The sequence below is a fragment of the Nicotiana tomentosiformis genome, chromosome 11 (genome assembly GCF_000390325.3).
Source record: "Nicotiana tomentosiformis chromosome 11, ASM39032v3, whole genome shotgun sequence".
Lineage (NCBI taxonomy): Eukaryota > Viridiplantae > Streptophyta > Magnoliopsida > Solanales > Solanaceae > Nicotiana > Nicotiana tomentosiformis.
The window spans coordinates 768,588-786,626 of record NC_090822.1 but is presented as its reverse complement, the minus strand read 5'-3'; the positions used below and the strand labels follow the sequence as shown (position 1 = coordinate 786,626).

At 35.9% G+C, this 18,039-nt stretch overlaps 1 protein-coding gene across 1 annotated transcript; it reads left to right on the top strand.

The window, feature by feature from the left end:
• The first annotated feature begins 13,972 nt into the window (after positions 1-13,972).
• Positions 13,973-17,815, top strand: LOC104104917 (CASP-like protein 2C1). Its single transcript, XM_009613110.4, has 3 exons — positions 13,973-14,398; positions 15,430-15,571; positions 17,364-17,815. The coding sequence occupies exons 1-3, from the start codon at positions 14,091-14,093 to the stop codon at positions 17,640-17,642; spliced, it is 729 nt and encodes a 242-aa protein (XP_009611405.1). The 5' UTR covers positions 13,973-14,090; the 3' UTR covers positions 17,643-17,815.
• Positions 17,816-18,039: the final 224 nt, after the last annotated feature.

Sequence of the window (18,039 nt, the reverse complement as noted above, 5' to 3'; positions counted from 1 at the left end):
AGTCACTCATGTCTCACAGTCACTCAATCCTCCCAATCGCTCGGCACTTGTACTCGGCACTCGCACTCAGTAGGTACCTGCGCTCACTGGGGGTGTGTACAGACTCCTGAGGGGCTCCTTCAGCCCAAGCGCTATAATCTGCACGGACAACTCACATGCTGCATGGATAACTCACGTACTATAATAATATCTGGATCCGCACGGACAACTCACGTGCTATAATAATATCTGGATCCGCACGGACAACTCACGTGTTATAATAAGCCAATCTGGCATGCTGCAGCGTGCAGCCCGATCCCATAATTATCCTCACAATCAAGCCCTCGGCCTCACTCAGTCATCAATCTCTCCAGTCTCTCGGGCTCACAATGTCATGAAAATCAGCCCAACATGATAATATGAAGAATCAATAAATAGCAACAGAGACTGAGAGATGATATGAAATGAATGAACATGACTGAGTATGAAATTTCAATTTAAATAAATAATTCAATAACAATATGACATTTGTGGGTCTCAATAATACTAGCACATAGCCTCAACATGATTTTCAATATGATTCTCAGTTCAAATTCCTTTAACATATGACAATGCAAGGAAAATGCCAAGATTAGTTTACTATAAAATCCCGCGGAAACAATTATGTCACAATTTTCATAGTGCACGCCCACACGCCCGTCACCTAGCATGTGTGTCACCTCCCAACAATTCATATAATACATGTATTCAGGGTTCATACCCTCAGCTCCAAGATAAGAAGAGTAACTTACCTCGAACAAGCCAAATCCAATGTCGAGCAGGCTAAACAATGCTCCAGAAATTCTATTTTGCGCGTATCAACTTCCAAACGGCTCGAATCTAGTCATAATTAATTTGATTCAGTCAATACAAATTATTGTAATTAATTCCATAAGGAAATATTAATTTTCCAATAAAAATTCGAAATTAACTCAAAAATTGCCCGTGGGGCCCACATCTCGAAACCCGACAAAAGTTACAAAATATAAACGTCCTTTCAACCACAGGTCCAACCATATCAATTTTACTCAAATCCGACATCAACTCGACCCTCAAACCTCCAAATTAAACCAAGAGAGTTTTTCACAATTTTCCAACTTAATTCACCAATTAAATGTTAAAAACAACCATGGATTCAGGTAATTTAACCAATATTGAGTTAAGAACACTTACCCCATTATTTCCTCTAAATATCTCCCAAAAATCGCCTCTTCCCGAGCTCCAATCCGTCAAAAGTGAAAAATGGGACGAAGTCCCATTTTCAGAACTTAAACTTTCTGCCTAGTCATTTGCTCTACGCGATCGCAAACATTCCTACACGATCGCGAAGAACAGTTTGCCACAGCCCAGATTTAACTCTACGCGATCGCGATGCACAACATCAAAGACATACGCGATCGCGGACCTAACCACGCGATCGCGAAGTACAAATGCGTGATTTCCATTTCTGCCCATTTACTCTATGCGAACGCGACCTTTTTCACGCGTTCGCAAATAACAAACTTACATAGTTACGCGATCGCGAAGCACAAAATATCACTGCCTCAAATTAACCCTACGCGATCGCAGATATCCCCACAGGATCGCGTAGAACAAAAACCTCCACTGACCAACTAAGCCTACGCGATCGCAGACGCATTCATGCGATCGCGTATAAGGAAATCAGATACAGATATCAGAAAATTCCAGCATGTGTTTAAGTCCAAATTTTGATCCGTTAACTATCCGAAACTCACCCGAGCCCCTCGAGACCTCGACCAAATATACCAATAAGTCCTAAAACATCATACGAACTTAGTCGAACCCTCAAATCACCTCAAACAACGCTAAAATCATGAATTACACCCCAATTCAAGCCTAATGAACTTTGAAATTTCTAATTTCTACAAACGACTCTGAAACCTATCAAATCACGTCCGATTGACCTCAAATTTTGCATGCAAGTCATAAATGACATAACGGACCTATTCAAATTTTCAGAATAAGATTTCAACGCCGATATCAAAAAGTCAACCCCCGGTCAAACTTCCTAAATATTCGACTTTCGCCATTTCAAGCTTAATTCTACTACGGACCTCCAAATAATTTTTCGGACACGCTCCTAAATCCAAAATCACCATACGAAGCTATTGGAATTATCAGAATTAGAATTCGAGGACGTTTACACATAAGTAAATATCCGGTCAACTTTTCCAACTTAAGTTTTTAATTATGAGACTAAGTGTCTCATTTCACTTTAAATTCTCTCCAAATCCGAACTAACTAACCTGATAAGTCATACAACATCTATAAAGCTCAAACGGAGCAGTAAATGGGGGAACGGGGCTGTAATACTCAAAATGACCGGTCGGGCCGTTACAGTTTCATAACTACTATAAATATTTATAATATTATATAGTTAATAATTTTCTATCTTCTAAATAAAGAGTCACTACAAGATTAATGTGGAGGAGTACACTCAGTGCTTGCCACCAAATGAGCAAGGCGAACAACCACCCCTTTCAGACGAAGAAGCGCATAAGATATGATTGGATGTTGTCGGTGGTCCTAAAAAGGGGATAGCATACGGCCTTCCATAGAGATCATTTCGGCACTATAGGGTTGGATTGCAAGGTATAGGGACTTTCGCCCAAGGTGAGGCAATTGATAGGTCGACTATCTCGTTTATGGAATAGAAGATCGCAAAGCTGACAGCGGAGCTTGAAGAGAAAAAGGCTAGAGAACAAAAGAGAGATGAACAATTTGGTAACCTTCAAGTTCAGCTAGAAAAGAGGGACAAACAATTTAATCTCCTTCAAGGTCGACTGGCTAATCTACTTGCTAATGGTGCTTTCCCTATTCCCCGGTCTCGTGAGCCTTCCCCATGTTCTAATCCTTCTCGTCGTGATCCTTCGAACCATGCCGACGATGAAGGTTCTAGTAGTGAAAATGGAGATGATGCAATATAAAACACTCATTGAATGGTGTGTATTGCTAAACAAAGTATTGAACTTGTCAATATTTAGTTGAGACTAGTTTTGAATGATGATTGTATTGTTGATATTATTTTGTTATTGAACATTTGTATAGTTATTGTTGTGGTTGGCGTTGTTGTTGTTATTAGCGTTGTTGTTGTAGTTGTTATTAGCAATGTTGGTTAATTGTTGTTGTTGTTGTTGTTAGATAATTGTTGTTGTTGTTGTTAGTTAATTGTTGTTGTTGTTAGTTAATTGTTGTTGTTATTTAATTATTATTGTTGTTATTAGTTAATTGTTATTGTTGTTGTTGTTAGTTAATTGTTGTTGTCAGTTAATTATTGTTATTATTGTTAGTTAATTATTGTTGTTGTTGATTAATTATGGTTGAATGGCAGCAATGTAATGCTGCTATTATAGGATGGATATTGGTTGTAATTGGCAGGTGATGTAGCTTAAAAGCATGCATTTTCTGCCTAGTTTTTACCCAGAAAATCGACTGAAATCGGTCGGAAATATAACTTTTTGCCCAGAAGTTCAAAATTTCCGACCGAATTCGGTCGGAAATTATGAATTTAAATTTATTTATTTAAATAAATTTATAAATAATTATATATTTAAATAAAATTATTATTTATTTAAAATTCCGACCGATTTCGGTCGGTATTTGAAAATTAAATAAAAAAATTAATTAATACCGACCGATTTCGGTCGGTAAATGAAGTTTGACAGTCAGTCAACGCTTTGAATAAACCGACTGATTTCGGTCGAAAAATTCCGACCGATTTCGGTCGGAAAATTTCGACCGATTTCGATCGTAATACGTTAGCGACCATTATTTTTCCGACTAATTAAAAACGGTCGGAAATCGGTCGCTTTTTTCAATTTCCGATCAATTTCGGTCGGTTTTCGTGGACGAATTTAAGCAATTTTTTAGTCGTGAATCTCAAAATTTTACGTAAGTGCTTAAGCTTTGTAAAATAAAATGGAGACTCACAACAAGTAAACATGTAAACTAAAACATTAAACTAGATCGATAGTTTTAATTCGGTGAATTAAAGGAAAATGTCCACTCAAAGTTGTCAATTTAGCACGTTGATTATAATCAAGAACCTTGAATAAGACCATCTACCTAACATTGAAGGTGTGTTATTAGGTGTCGTTTGATTCGGAACGCTATAATCGTGGGATTATGATCTCACGTCCAAAATAGGATAGATTATACTATAATTTTGATATTAATACTTAATACAAGCATGAAATATAAATGTAAATCTTAAATTTTGCCTCGGGACTAAAAGAAATTAAAAGCCTCTTATATATAGAGTTTATTATCTGTGGCATCCTGCAAAAAGGTACAGCAATGAGGGGTCGAGTTAAACACAATAATTACATATAAGCCATAGAAGAAGAAAAACGGAACAAGCATTAAAAAGGATCGAAATTTTGTTAATTAAAACCTTCGTATTGGATCTCATTATGGACTGTTTGGATATTTGCTCTTTTACACTGCTTTTGTGATTTATTCACAGTCTGAAAGTAAAAATACTTTATGATGATTTCTTTTAGATTGTTTTTATATTTTACTCCTTACGTCTCAATTTTTGTAAGTACTTTCTTTTAGTACTTCGTCCCATAAAAAATAATACATTTTTATAGTTAAAATTTTAAATTACATATTTTACTCTTAGTGAAATGATTTATAGTCGTACAAATATTTATAGTTTGTTTTAGACCACGAGTTTTAAAAATAAATTTTATTTTTAAAGTTCACGCACAAAACAACACACATAAAATAAAAAGGTACTAGTATATGTGTATGTAAAGAGGATATTTGTTTCCTCTCTCATATTCAGTGAGTAATTTGATATGCTACTTCACTTTTACTTTTCAAATTTTCTTTAATGAAATTTAATTATTATCAATAAAGGGCAAAAGTCTAGCCTAGGACGCTATTTCGTACAGTCGTCCTATACAATAGCGTTTAGCCAAGCACTCTATAGACTTCTTTCGGTCCATAAATAAATTGCAATCCCTAAAAGTTGTGGTGGCATGAGATCATATAAAATCCCGAATACAAATAAAATGAACAAGATTATTTCTACAATTTAATACTCATTCGAATATATTTAAAAGAATGAAAAATTGTCATGACTAACGCACAAGGCATTCCACATTCACGCAGAGCTCGAGTAAGAACTACACTCCAAAAGCTATGATGTAGACAGTTTATCTTAATACAAGTGTTACACCCCATGTTTTCAAACGTGGAAGTACGTCATAAGTAAATTGATATAAGATCGGATATGAGATGTTACGTCCCGCATTTTTGTACGTTGAAATTTTGTCGTAAGTTAATCAGCGTAAGCTCGGGAATGAGATTATTTTGAGGTTATAAGCATTATGCTATTTCAAACAAGGGATAAGTAAATTCGTGAAGGTGAGAGGGTAAGCAAATCAAAGAAAATGAGTTTCGTCGAAACTTGGCAATTTGGGATAAAATACGGACCGGACTATAATACCCGATATTTATGAACTAATGCCATACAAGATACTATATCACCATAATAGTAAGATGTACAAGGGATGTTAACAGTGAAGAGTATTTTAAGTAATTTGAGATAATTCTTAAATATGTGGGTGATTGGTTAATTATTGGATAATGGAATATTTTACCCAATTAATTAAGAAATTATGTTGGATAAAGATTAAAGGGCATGAGGTGGCAGCCCCCATTCAAATTAAATGACTCTGCTATAAAATGAAAGGTGGCCATCCAAGGTGTCATACAAATGCCACTCACGTAAAGACTACTAATACATTAAAAGTTTGGCATTGTGGTCTTCACTTGGCCTTAACATAATCAACAATCTTATAATCTTCTCCATACTACAAATATTCAAATAAAGACGTGACCCCAATCCAACAAGATCTCAACGAGATTTCTTGAAACAGAACAATTTCAACGAGGTTTCTTAGCATTTTAGCAATGTGAGATTTTGCGATTCTAAAAGAGTACGATGTAACCTTTTCCAAGAATATCATACGAATTTTTCCCTACTCCATGTATGTTAAGGCTATTCCTTCTTTCTTTTGGGCATGATCCAAATAATACAAGTTAAACGAGCAAAATAAGCAACTTTCATAAATGACTATATTCATAGAAATATTAGGAGTGTCTATATTTTTGATTCCCCATGTGAATTATTATTATATCTTTTGTTCATGGATTTTAGAAAAATACGTATTTGATAAAGTTTAGCCGAAAGGTATATTGATTTTTATGGCATTCCGAGAAAAGTTTATTAACGTATTTCTTATGCATTTCATGCATTTATACATGTGCATTGACCCATGACCATATGGCATTATATACGTGTATATATGTATATTATATGGATATGGGATATGGGAAAGAGTTACGGCGTTATATACGCACCACCACCTGATCAGCTGATATACGTTGATGATTTTGCCCACAGTAGCCGAGATGATATGATGGAATGCCCTCAGAGGCCTGATGATGTTATGAAACATGTACTTATGCACGACATGATATTCATACTCATATGCATGACACTATAATTATTTCATGATTTACAGAGTTATCCAGACTTACAGGTTGAGTCATTTACTCTATATTTCTTCCATGTCTACTATGTATTTATTTATTGCCTTACATACTCGGTACATTATTCGTACTAACGTCTATTTTGCCTGGGGACGTTACGTTTCATGCCCGCAGGTCCTGATATATAGGCCGAGAGTCCTCCAAGTAGGCTATCAGCTCAGCGGAAGGTGTTGGTGCGCTCCATTTGCTCTGAAGTTGCTTATGTGGTCAGTATGATTAGGACATGTACTGATTAGTATGGCAGAGCCCTGTCCCGACCTTTATGATATTTATGTACTCTTAGAGGCTTGTAGACATATGTCGTGTACGTGAAAGATTGTACGGCCTTGCCGGCCTATGTTTTGAGTTTATAAATAATTATGTTGGCCTATTAGGCCCATATGTCACATGTATATAATGATGTAATAAGAAAGATACATTACGTTGGTACTCGATTGAGTAAGGTACTAGGTGCCTATCGCAGCCCATCGGTTTGGGTCGTGACAAAAGTGGTATCAGAGCAGTTCTGTCCTAAGGAGTCTACAAGTTGTGTCTAGTAGAGTCTTGTTTATGGGTGTGTCATGCACCATACTTATAAGTAGGAGGCTACAGGGCATTTAGGACTGCCACTCTTTCTTCTTACTCTAGATCGTGTGGTAGAGCTCAGTTGTAAGAATTCAATTTCCTAAACTCTATCCTATTCATAATACAACGATGCCTACATTCAAAAAGACGATTGGTAAGAGATATAGTTGTGGAACAGTTGAGTCAGAGGGACTCGATTTTTGCATCATGCTTATGATGGATAAACATGAGGTATTCAGCAGGTCATGTATGTACTAAGACGTGTAAGCCTCTTGATAAGGAGTCTTAAGGCAAGAATATTTATCCACCTTTATGGTGAAAGACAATGAGAGATTCAGAAGATAAATACAAGTTTCAAGGAGTAAAAGAAGCAAGATGAACAAGGGTACGAGGTACCCAATTAATAAAGATTATCATTATTCAGGAAGGGAGATATAAGCATTTTGAGTTACCTTCAACAGTGACAGATGTATGTACAAATGGCCACACCGATCTCAATTATGCCCAATGGGAACTAACAGACATAGTTTAAGAGAAGGACGTGTTATCAGGATCCGATTGGGGATAGAGTAACCCAAAATAGTAGATGGATTGGTAGAGTTAGTTGACATTTACGAAGGATAGTGCAAACGTGGTAATGGATCTCCTTGTGAGACACCTCGATGGTGCACCCTAAAATAGTACAACTAGATATGAGTACTATAAAGATAAGCACTGGAATCCTAGAAGGGATAAATATTATCTCTGTGTGGCTCTCATCCCTGGTAGAAAGAGAATGTTAGGCAAATCGAGGAGCCAATGGATGGAGCAAGAGGGGCTAAAAGTAAAAGAATATTTTGTTCGAGTTTTTAGAATAAAGTGATAGAAAGAAATGTTAGCAGGAAAATAAGAAGAGAGTTAATGGAGCAGTATGAGTAAAATGTGGTACATGGATGACAACGGTAGATCAAAAAATGATAGTATTACAGAGTCTATAGTGAAGTGAAGGAAAAAACGAGAGGTGACAGGCCTTGAGACAACAAAAGAGTATAGGCCATAAAGCCATATCCTTACTTCGAAAAATAAGTTCGTGACTCCAACACAACTACCGGAAGGAAAGGTTAGACCCCAGAATAATAAAAATCAGTATGGGCTGGTGAACAAGATAACCTAAACATGAATTAGGGACTGAGTGACTTGATAATAGTCAACATCATGAGAATTTTGGATTTGCGTTCCGGCGATAATAGAATGGACAACAGAAGACTATTCATGAGAAATTCAGAAAATGGTCATTCTGGAAGACGCTTCCCTAAAGCAAGTAATATGAGCAAAGTTAAGCTTAAGGGATTGTATGTGCCAGTTGCACTAAGTGTCACCATTGCGAGTAAGGGAATTTGTTATCCTTGGTACATTAGGTTTGCCACAAGGCGAGTAAGGGTCATTGATGTTGTGAAACGACGCCAAAGATGAAGAGGTAAAACATATATAGGTATATCGTCGTAGTCTAAATATTAGTACTTTCCAAAAGAGGAGAATATGGAGTGAGGTGGCATTAAATCAGAATTAAGTGGTTCTAGTAATTATGGAATGGTATAGAAAGAATGTGATAAAATGAAAAAGGGACGAGATTACACTTATTCAAAGCCTACAGATATGCTACGATTCCAGAACATTATGCAAACACGACGTCAAGGAAAGGAAGTAAGGGTCCCTGCCCAAGATGTTATAGATAGACGAGGAATCAGTGCAAGACGTAAGTTAAGACAAAGGAAATAACCCAAGAAAGATTACGCGAAATATTGATATGAGAATGGGCTAACGAGTAGTCAGTAATTGATTCAGGAAGAGCCTAGTTATGGCTAAACAGGGGGTTACAGACGAGGTAGTAGATCGTGCAAGATAAACATAGTAAAAGACAATATGGTGAATCCAGTCTCGCAGATATGATATCGTGATCCTTGAGAAATATTTAGATAGGAGTTGGGGTAGTTAAAGGTACCATATGAGTGTTACAGAGATAAAAGAGAGTGCCACTGGGAAGTCAGTCAAAATATCAAGTTCATAAGCAACCCTACAAGCACAAGGGGGTGGAAGTAAGTAACTACGAATAATGACATCAAAAGGTCCGTCAAGTATACAATGTAATAAGCTCACAGCTTTACAAGAATCAGAGAATCCTCCCTAAATACTACAATGAAAGACTAGCTGAGAAAGTAAGGAAGGAAGTTTTAACCTAAGCTGGGTGACCTAAGGAGGAAATGGTCTTATAACAACAGTCTCACAACAACATTGTATGCACTCCATAAGAAAATGGCACCTACTGTGGCTAATGAACGAGAAGTAAAATCAGAAGTGATATTCAAGATCATATGAGTTGTATGGAATTCCAATATGCATGGTCATCAAGATAAGCTAAGTATGCACGCACAAGGGGGAGGCAGAAAGACCAGGAAAAGTAATTGCTCACGTTTGAAGAAAGCTGAGATAGAACAAAAAGAATTATTCGATTCATGATCCAGAGTTAGTTACGTTATGAACACACTTGAGAGTTTGGAGTTTTATACATGCAGCATATACAGTCGTAGAAGATTCCGGTATAAGTTAAAAGAAAGAATTGAGCCCAGGTCATAGACGAAGAATTGAATTATTAAAGGATTGTATCATGGATATTCCTCAGTGCCCATGAATGGCTAAACGTAATAACTAATACCATAAACCAAAGATCGGGAGGTAGCTTAAGCCTACATAAAGGCTGATCAGAAGAAGGAGGAAACTAAAAGGTTATATCAACGAAGTAAATCAAGAATCTTATTATTGGACCCAGAAAATTATAGAAATCGTGATTGAGAATATTACAGGATCACTCTTAATATCAGAGGTACCAGAGGGATAGTGCAACAACCATATTCTATAACGGTCCTACGATAAAGCCGGTTAGAAAAGTACCAGCCTCATAAGAAGTCAGTACGAAACTCCCACCGGATTGTATATGCACCAGAGGTGCAAATATTATAATAGAGCTTCAAGTTATGGACGTGAATTATACCTATGTGGAAGGGAGGTCATGAAAGAGATGGAAGATACGATGCGAGATTTTAAGGTAAGAAAGGTAAAGGTGAACAACGTACAAGATACTCAAAGGTAGAAGATCGTGAATAGTCCATGCTTCGGATAGAAGGCTAGAAGCGCTGGGATTCAATATCCAAGAACGATAGCAGCGTCGTCAGTGGCGTACCTTCCAGTCTATGGTTTCTAAGTACCGAGAGATCTAGTCAAGAAAGTAAAGAAGAGTTAGAGACGATGTGATGTCTCACCTAATATTACAGAATAACATAAGGGAATCAATGGTGCAAGCAAGTTGAAGGAAGGTTGTGAATAGTATAAATAGATACGTAGAGGTCGCAAGCTAAAGTATAGTAAAGCGACAAGGTTTTATGACAGGAGTAAGGATGAGAAAGGGAGAGTAAGAAGGTGACAAGAATGGGTCAGTTCTCGGGATTAAGCCCATGAAAGCATGAGAGTCGATGGGTTCTCTAAGTTATAGAAGGCTCAGTATAGCCTGAATGAACTCAAAGGAGTCTAAGACTAGTAGCATTTAAAAGAGATGGAATGCTGCCTTGGTAGTGAAATGAAGGTGTAATTGTGACAGATAAAAGATAACAGTTGGGCCTTCGACTGAATAATGATTTGAAGAAAGAAAAAAGGGAGAAGGAGAAAAGATTTCGCGAACGACACGAGATCAGAATACCCCCATAATGCGAATCACATCGAGATAATATGAAATACGATTACGGAAATCACTTCAAATATTCCTCGATGCAACGTAAGCCCTAGTGGCAAGGTTTTACGTAAGAAGTTTCAAATTATCAGTGGTATATTGTAGATCAATATTAAGGCAAATCATAATGGATGGACAAAAGTCACAAAGTATAAGCTGAGATTAGGTCGTCATTCTTAAGATGAACAGTAATGAGGAAGCATTAAAGGACTTAGATTTATACATATAGGATAAGCAACAAGAGTAAGCTGGAATTTGGTAGCAGACCTCCACAACGATAAATCAAAGTAAGAATTATGATATAGTATGGCTTAAAGCTAATGACGCCCAGAGGGACAGCTTGACATAATTTTATATATGCTCACAAAGTGAAGTCTAGAAATTGGCTAAAAACTGGAGGAAAGAGAAGAGAAGTGTCGCATAGGCGCACATACAAAGTTAGAATCGTAAAGGTTGCATGATAGAAGGTAGCAACAGTTACGAGATTAGAAGGATTCCGACTACAAGTCGTGGTGTGAGAAAGAGGCTTAAAGGGGGGATGCCCTGGCCTTTTAGGATTCATTCACAGAACAATCGCCTAGATAGCAAGAGGAGTACTAAACTATCCGCAAGAGCTATGGGTTATGAGAATGATAAGTGCATCCGTCAAAATTCGAGGACGAATGTTCCAAATAGGGGAATGATGTTACACCCCATGTTTTCATACGTGAAAGTATGCCATAAGTAAATTGATATAAGATCGAAAATGAGATGTTACGTCTTGCATTTTCGTACGTTGAAGTTTTGTCGTAAGTTAATCAACGTAAGCCCGGGAATGAGATTATTTTGAGGTTATAAGCATTATTCTATTTCAAACAAGGGATAAGTAAATTCGTGAAGGTGAGAGGGTAAGCAAATCAAAGAAAATGAGTTTCATCGAAACTTGGCAATTTGGGATAAAATACGGATCAAGCTATAATACCCGATATTTATGGACTAGTGACATACAAGGTACTACATGACCATGATAGTAAGATGTACAAGGTATGTTAAAAGTGAAGAGTATTTTAAGTAATTTGAGATAATTCTTAATTATGTGGGTGATTGATTAATTATTGGATAATGGGATATTACCCAATTAATTAAGGAATTATGTTGGATAAAGATTAAAGGGCATGAGGTGGAAGCCCCCCATTCAAATTAAATGGCTCGTGATATAAAATGAAAGGTGGCCATCCAAGGTGTCATACAAATGACACTTACGTAAAGACTACTAAGACATTAAAAGTTTGGCATTGTGGTCTTCACTTGGTCTTAACATAATCAACAATCTTATAATCTTCTCCATACTACAAATATTCAAAAACAGACGTGACCCCAATCCAACAAAATCTCAACAAGATTTCTTGAAATAGAAGAATTCCAACTAGATTTCTTAGCACTTTAGCAATGTGAGATTTTGCGATTCTAAAGGAGTACGATGCAACATTTTCTAAGAATATCATATGGATTTTTTCCTACTCCGGGTATGTTAAGGCTATCCCTTCTTTCTTTTTGACATGATCCAAATAATACAAATGAAACGAGCAAAATAAGTAACTTTTATAAATGACTCTATTCATAGAAATACAGGGGTGTCTATATTTTTGATTCCCCATGTGAATTATTATTATATCTTCTGTTCATGGGTCTCAGAAAAATACTTATTTGATAAAGTTTAGCCGAAAGGTATATTGATTTTTATGGCATTCCGAGAAAATTTTATTAACGTATTTCTTATGCATTTCATGCATTTATACATGTACATTGACCCATGACCAGATGACGTTATATTTGCGTATATATGTATATTATATGGATATGGGATATGGAAAAAGGTGACAGCGTTATATACGCACCACCACCTGATCAGCTGGTATACGTTAATGATTTTGCCCACAGTGGCCGAGATGATATGATGGGATGCCCTCAGAGGCCTGATGATGTTATGAAACATGTACCTATGCATGACATGGCACTCATACGCATATGCATGACACTATAATTATTTCATGATTTACAGAGTTATCCAGACTTACAGGTTGAGTCATTTACTATATATTTCTTCCATGTCTACTATGTACTTATTTATGTGCCTTACATACTCGGTACATTATTCGTAGTGACGTCCATTTTGCCTGGGGACGCTGCGTTTCATGCCCGCAGGTCCTGATAGAGAGGCCGAGAGTCCTCCAAGTAGGCTATCAGCTCAGCGGAAGGTGTTGGTGCGCTCCATTTGCTCCGAAGTTGCTTATGTGGTCAGTATGATTAGGACATGTACTGATTAGTATGGCAAGGCCCTGGCCTGACCTTTATGACATTTATGTACTCTTGGAGGCTTGTAGACATATGTCGTGTACGTGAAAGATTGTACGGCCTTGTCGGCCTATGTTTTGAGTTTATAAATGATCATGTTGGCCTATTAGGCCCGTATGTCACATGTATATGATGATGTAATAAGAAAGATACGTTACGTTGGTACTCGGTTGAGTAAGGTATCGGGTGTCCGTCGCGGCCCATCGGTTTGGGTCGTGACAACAAATATTAATGACTACTTCCACGGCTCGATTCTCGAATCCGTGACCTATAGGTCCACAATGTAGGTCTGTCTCTACGCTTGAATCCATAACTTATAGGACCGCAACATAGGTCCGTCTCTGGACTCGAACCCCTTACCTATAGGTCACACGAATAACTTTATCTCAGTGGCGGAGCCACCTTACAAGATGGGATGTCAAATGACACCCTTTCGCAAAAAAAATATATTGTGTAGGTAGGTAATTTTTTTATATGTAGTTATACTACTATGTATTGACTCCCCTTAATTTTCTGGTATGTTTACTTTTATATATTTTGACATACCTCAATAAAATTTCTGGCTCCGCCACTGTTTATCGTTGCTCAAAAAATTCTACTTAATTAAAAAAAAATGTCGTGAGTACCCACAATATACAAGATATAATTAAATTGCGGTAGTTCTCCATATTCTCTATGATATATAACATACTCACATTTAGGAATAATGCATGAACCCTTTGAAATTGCATTATCACATAAGGTCCCCTCTTCACGTGTACCATTTACAAAGCTGAACTTTTCTTCTCCCTCCCCACCTACAGCCACAACTAACAAAATCAAAACATTAATGATTTTGAAAATTACAGGAAGATGCAAAATAAGTTTTATAAATGCATGTTGCCTTTGCCATTATTTTTTTCATTCAATTAATTCACAACGATCTGAGAACCAAAGACGAAGCAGAGGAAGACAGCTACAGAACAACAGTGAAAAGGATCATAATATGGATATTGTAAGAAAAGAGGGTTTCTTGAGGCTATTTGCAATTTTATTCTTGGTTTTGACTGCTTGTTTGATGGGATTTGATTCTCAAACTAAACTCCTCTTTGATACAGTCGAAAGAAAAGCCAGCTTCAAAGATCTGAATGCCTTGTTGTGAGTTTCTATTTTTCTTTCGCCTCCATTTGTACTTCTCTTTTGTTACTTGAAATTTTTTACATCTTTTAAAAAATGTTACATTTACGTTGCCGCCGAAGGAAACGGTAAAATTATTTCTGTGGGACCTATAGGTCACGGGTTCGAGCCGTGAAAGCAACCATTAGTACTTGCATTAGGGTAACATATCTACATCATGTCTTTTGGATGCAGCCCTTCTTCTGGGCTTATATGAACGTGAGATATGCTTTGTGCATCGAACTGACTATTTTTATATTAAAGAAAAACATTTACTTAAGTATATTGTTGCTCTAGCTCAACCTTATTTTTTCCTCAAAAGGTTATGTGCAGCATATGTATCTTATATACAGAGTATATTGTTTATTAACTCAACCTACAGATATTTGCATTAAATTAATATGGACATCAATACGTAATAGAGTATGTGGCATGGTCGGGGGTGAAGCCACCGGCATTTTGCTAAGGATTGGTGTATTGATTACCCTTCGTCCAAATATTATAAAAAATTATATTATATATATAAGTAAAAATTAATTTTAGATGTATATATCATATATTGAACATCTTTTATTGGAATTCTTTTTTACTTCTTTCAATTCTAAAGATATTTGGAAAATTTTTTGGTTTCGCCATTGGATATAGTTGGAATTGACACAGAGTTTTAGAAAGTAGTGAAGATTTTGAAATATACTGTAGTCTTACACATGCCATAACATGTAGGTACAAAGTTTTAAAAGCTGTGACCTTAAATATGCCATAATATTTGAAATAAATTTCTTTATAAGGGTGAAATGAGAAGTGTAAAGTTAATTATTTTTAAATTTAATGGTGTGTCATTGTTTTTGGAATAAACTAAAAATGAAAATATGTCATATAGATTGAATAGGGTGTAGTTTATATTCTGAGGCATTATACTACATCAACTTTTCTTGTTTTCTTTTTGCTCTTTCCTACACCTAGTATATGTTAATTATATTGTAACTAAAATCAATTTTTTGTTTTATATGTAGTGTTTTGGTGTGGATTGATGCTGCAGTTGCCAGTTATAATGTACTCCAAGTGTTAAGATGTTTCCTCATTCCAACTACTTCGAAGGGAGATATTAAACAAATGTCTTACAAGAACTATTGGCTGTTTTTCTTCTTAGACCAGGTAACTCTCTAGAAACCAGATTTTCTTCAAAATAATGTTCCTTTTTTCTTAGTTAGTTTTATTTCTTTATCTTAGTTTGCTCTTCCTCCCTGTAATATTATTAAACAGAAAAAGGAGAGATTTACAAAATGGGGTTATTGAAATATTTTTCATTTCAAACAAAATAAAAAAAGGCAGCCGTTGCATAAGGTATTCAGCGTTCACGCAACGTTCGGGGAATGGTCACCCCAGGGGTATAATGTAGTCATCATACCTAATGCAAGAATTAGTGACTGCTCGAACTCGTGACCTATAAGTCACACGGAGACAACTTTACAGTTGCTCTAGAGTTCCCCTTCATTTCAAACAAAATAGAATGTCAATTTTTTAAAAAAAGTTAATTTATTCTACTGAATAGTGAATAGCACACCCTGATCTGTTTAATCTTAACAACAGATCGCTGAAAACATAAAGGAAAATGAGAGTTGGAACTAGTTAGGTGATTTAGTTCGTTGATAAGCATGTTCCACGTTGCTGCTTTAAAAGCTAAAATAGTTGAGATATTAATGTTATTTAATGCTGTAACCTAGAGCAACTAATTTCTTCTTTTTTTCTTCTTTGTCTCGTGCTTCACTGTTGGGTTTTTGATGTTCTAAAAAAACAAGAAACATTTGTTACTTTTTATTTCAATTTATCATTATTAAAGAGTTAATTAAACGAAACATTTAACAGAGAGACAAAGTCACAAGTGCTTATATGCTAAATCATGCTTAACAAGAAATATTCTTTAAGTTACAAAAATTATTGAAAATGAGTTACCAGGAGCTGGAAAATGTTATATGTCCTAAAATGGTTCTCCAATTTTTTTTCCTATTGTCTTGAAAAATTATCCACTTTTGCTTGGTGGAAAAGTACAATCAGTTTTATAATTAATACTACACACTTTATTCTTCTCAAAGGATGTTTCTTTTTCTATTGATTTTATTAATAACAAAAAAAAAAGATTAATACAATGGCACATGATTCCTCAACAAATATTAGACAAGTCATATTCAATGAGACCACAAATTAATTAGAACGAATTGAAGGACGATTAACTAAAAAACTATGCTAATGTGTCGGTTTACTAGAGGTTGAAGGGCCTGTCAATTCCTTAAGCCAAAAAAGCAGTTTGCTCTTCAATTTTCTTTTGACATTTGACAGGTCACAATAATCCCCGTACTACTAAAACACGTATTTTATATTTTAAATTCTGTCATGTATAAAATAAAACATAGATTTTCCGCTTAATGCGGGTATTATTTGATACTTCCAACCAAACACTACATATAATTACATTTGGAAATTTTTTTTCTTACAATAAACCAAACGCCACATGAATTAATTGCATTGGATTATTTTTCTAATTCCTCTAACCAAACATAATATTAAACTATGCAAGATTATATGCGAAGATGATTTTCTCAATCCTGCAGCGAAACAACCCTTAAGTTATTATCAGTGTAAAAAATATTTACAATATCTATGTATTTTAACTTCTAATAGTAGGTTTTTTTCAAATTACTTCCCGCTATCTATAGACGGTTACATATAGTTAATCCTTAAACGACCTGATCAAAAAGACAATCGGGTGCAAAAAGTATTCCTCATTCACTCACGGCCGGGGGAAGGACCGCACATCGAAAGGTGTGATGTAGACATCCTACCCTAATACAAGTACTAATGGCTACTTTCACGACTCGAACCCATTGTCCAGTGTAAAAAAGTTAAAGTAGTATTTTCCTAATTTGGTATGTCTATATATTTTCTCCAGGCAGCTGTGTACACAGTATTTGCAGCACAATCAGCAGCAGTTGAAGCATCAGCAATAGCATTGGCTGGAGTGAGAAGTTTGCAATGGATGAAACTTTGCAATAGATTCACAAGGTTCTGTATCCAAATTGGAGGTGCTTTATTATGTGGCTATGCTGCTATCCTTCTATTGGTTGTGGTCTCCTCACTTTCTGCCTTTCAATTATTCAGACTCTACTCACCTAAGAAGTTCCTTCAACTTAAAGGCAAATTAAATGATGATCACCTGCTTTCTATGTAAATTTATTAATTACGGAGTGCACTATGTAAACTTATACAGTTATACCTCAGTCAGAAATATTTATTTTCTTGTACGCACAATTATATTTATCTTGTACGAGTAATTGACTACTAAGGGAAGATAGCAAAATAATTAAAGAAAGAGAGAGTTAATATTGTGAAAAGAATTGATCATACAGTTCTGTTCAATTGGTACAGCAGAAAGAACAGATGTGGGGTCCAGTAGTTAAATTAATACACTATAATTTGTAGTGTTAGTTCAGTTAGTTAGTTAGTTGATTGGTTGTTATAAATAGTGTAAGTAGTTAGACGTGCATAGTACTCTTCCAATATAGTTGGCATTTTTAATACACAGAAATGGAGTTTTTTCTCCACCGACTCTTTTCTCTCTTCTGTCA

What these genes read in the sequence shown, in the direction of transcription:
- LOC104104917 (XM_009613110.4), top strand. Translation starts at nt 14,091, where the DNA reads ATGATTTTGAAAATTACAGGAAGATGCAAAATAAGTTTTATAAATGCA. An exon ending in AAAGATCTGAATGCCTTGTT is followed by an intron (nt 14,399 to 15,429) that starts GTGAGTTTCTAT and finishes TTTTATATGTAG; the next exon opens with TGTTTTGGTGTGGATTGATG. An exon ending in TGTTTTTCTTCTTAGACCAG is followed by an intron (nt 15,572 to 17,363) that starts GTAACTCTCTAG and finishes TATTTTCTCCAG; the next exon opens with GCAGCTGTGTACACAGTATT.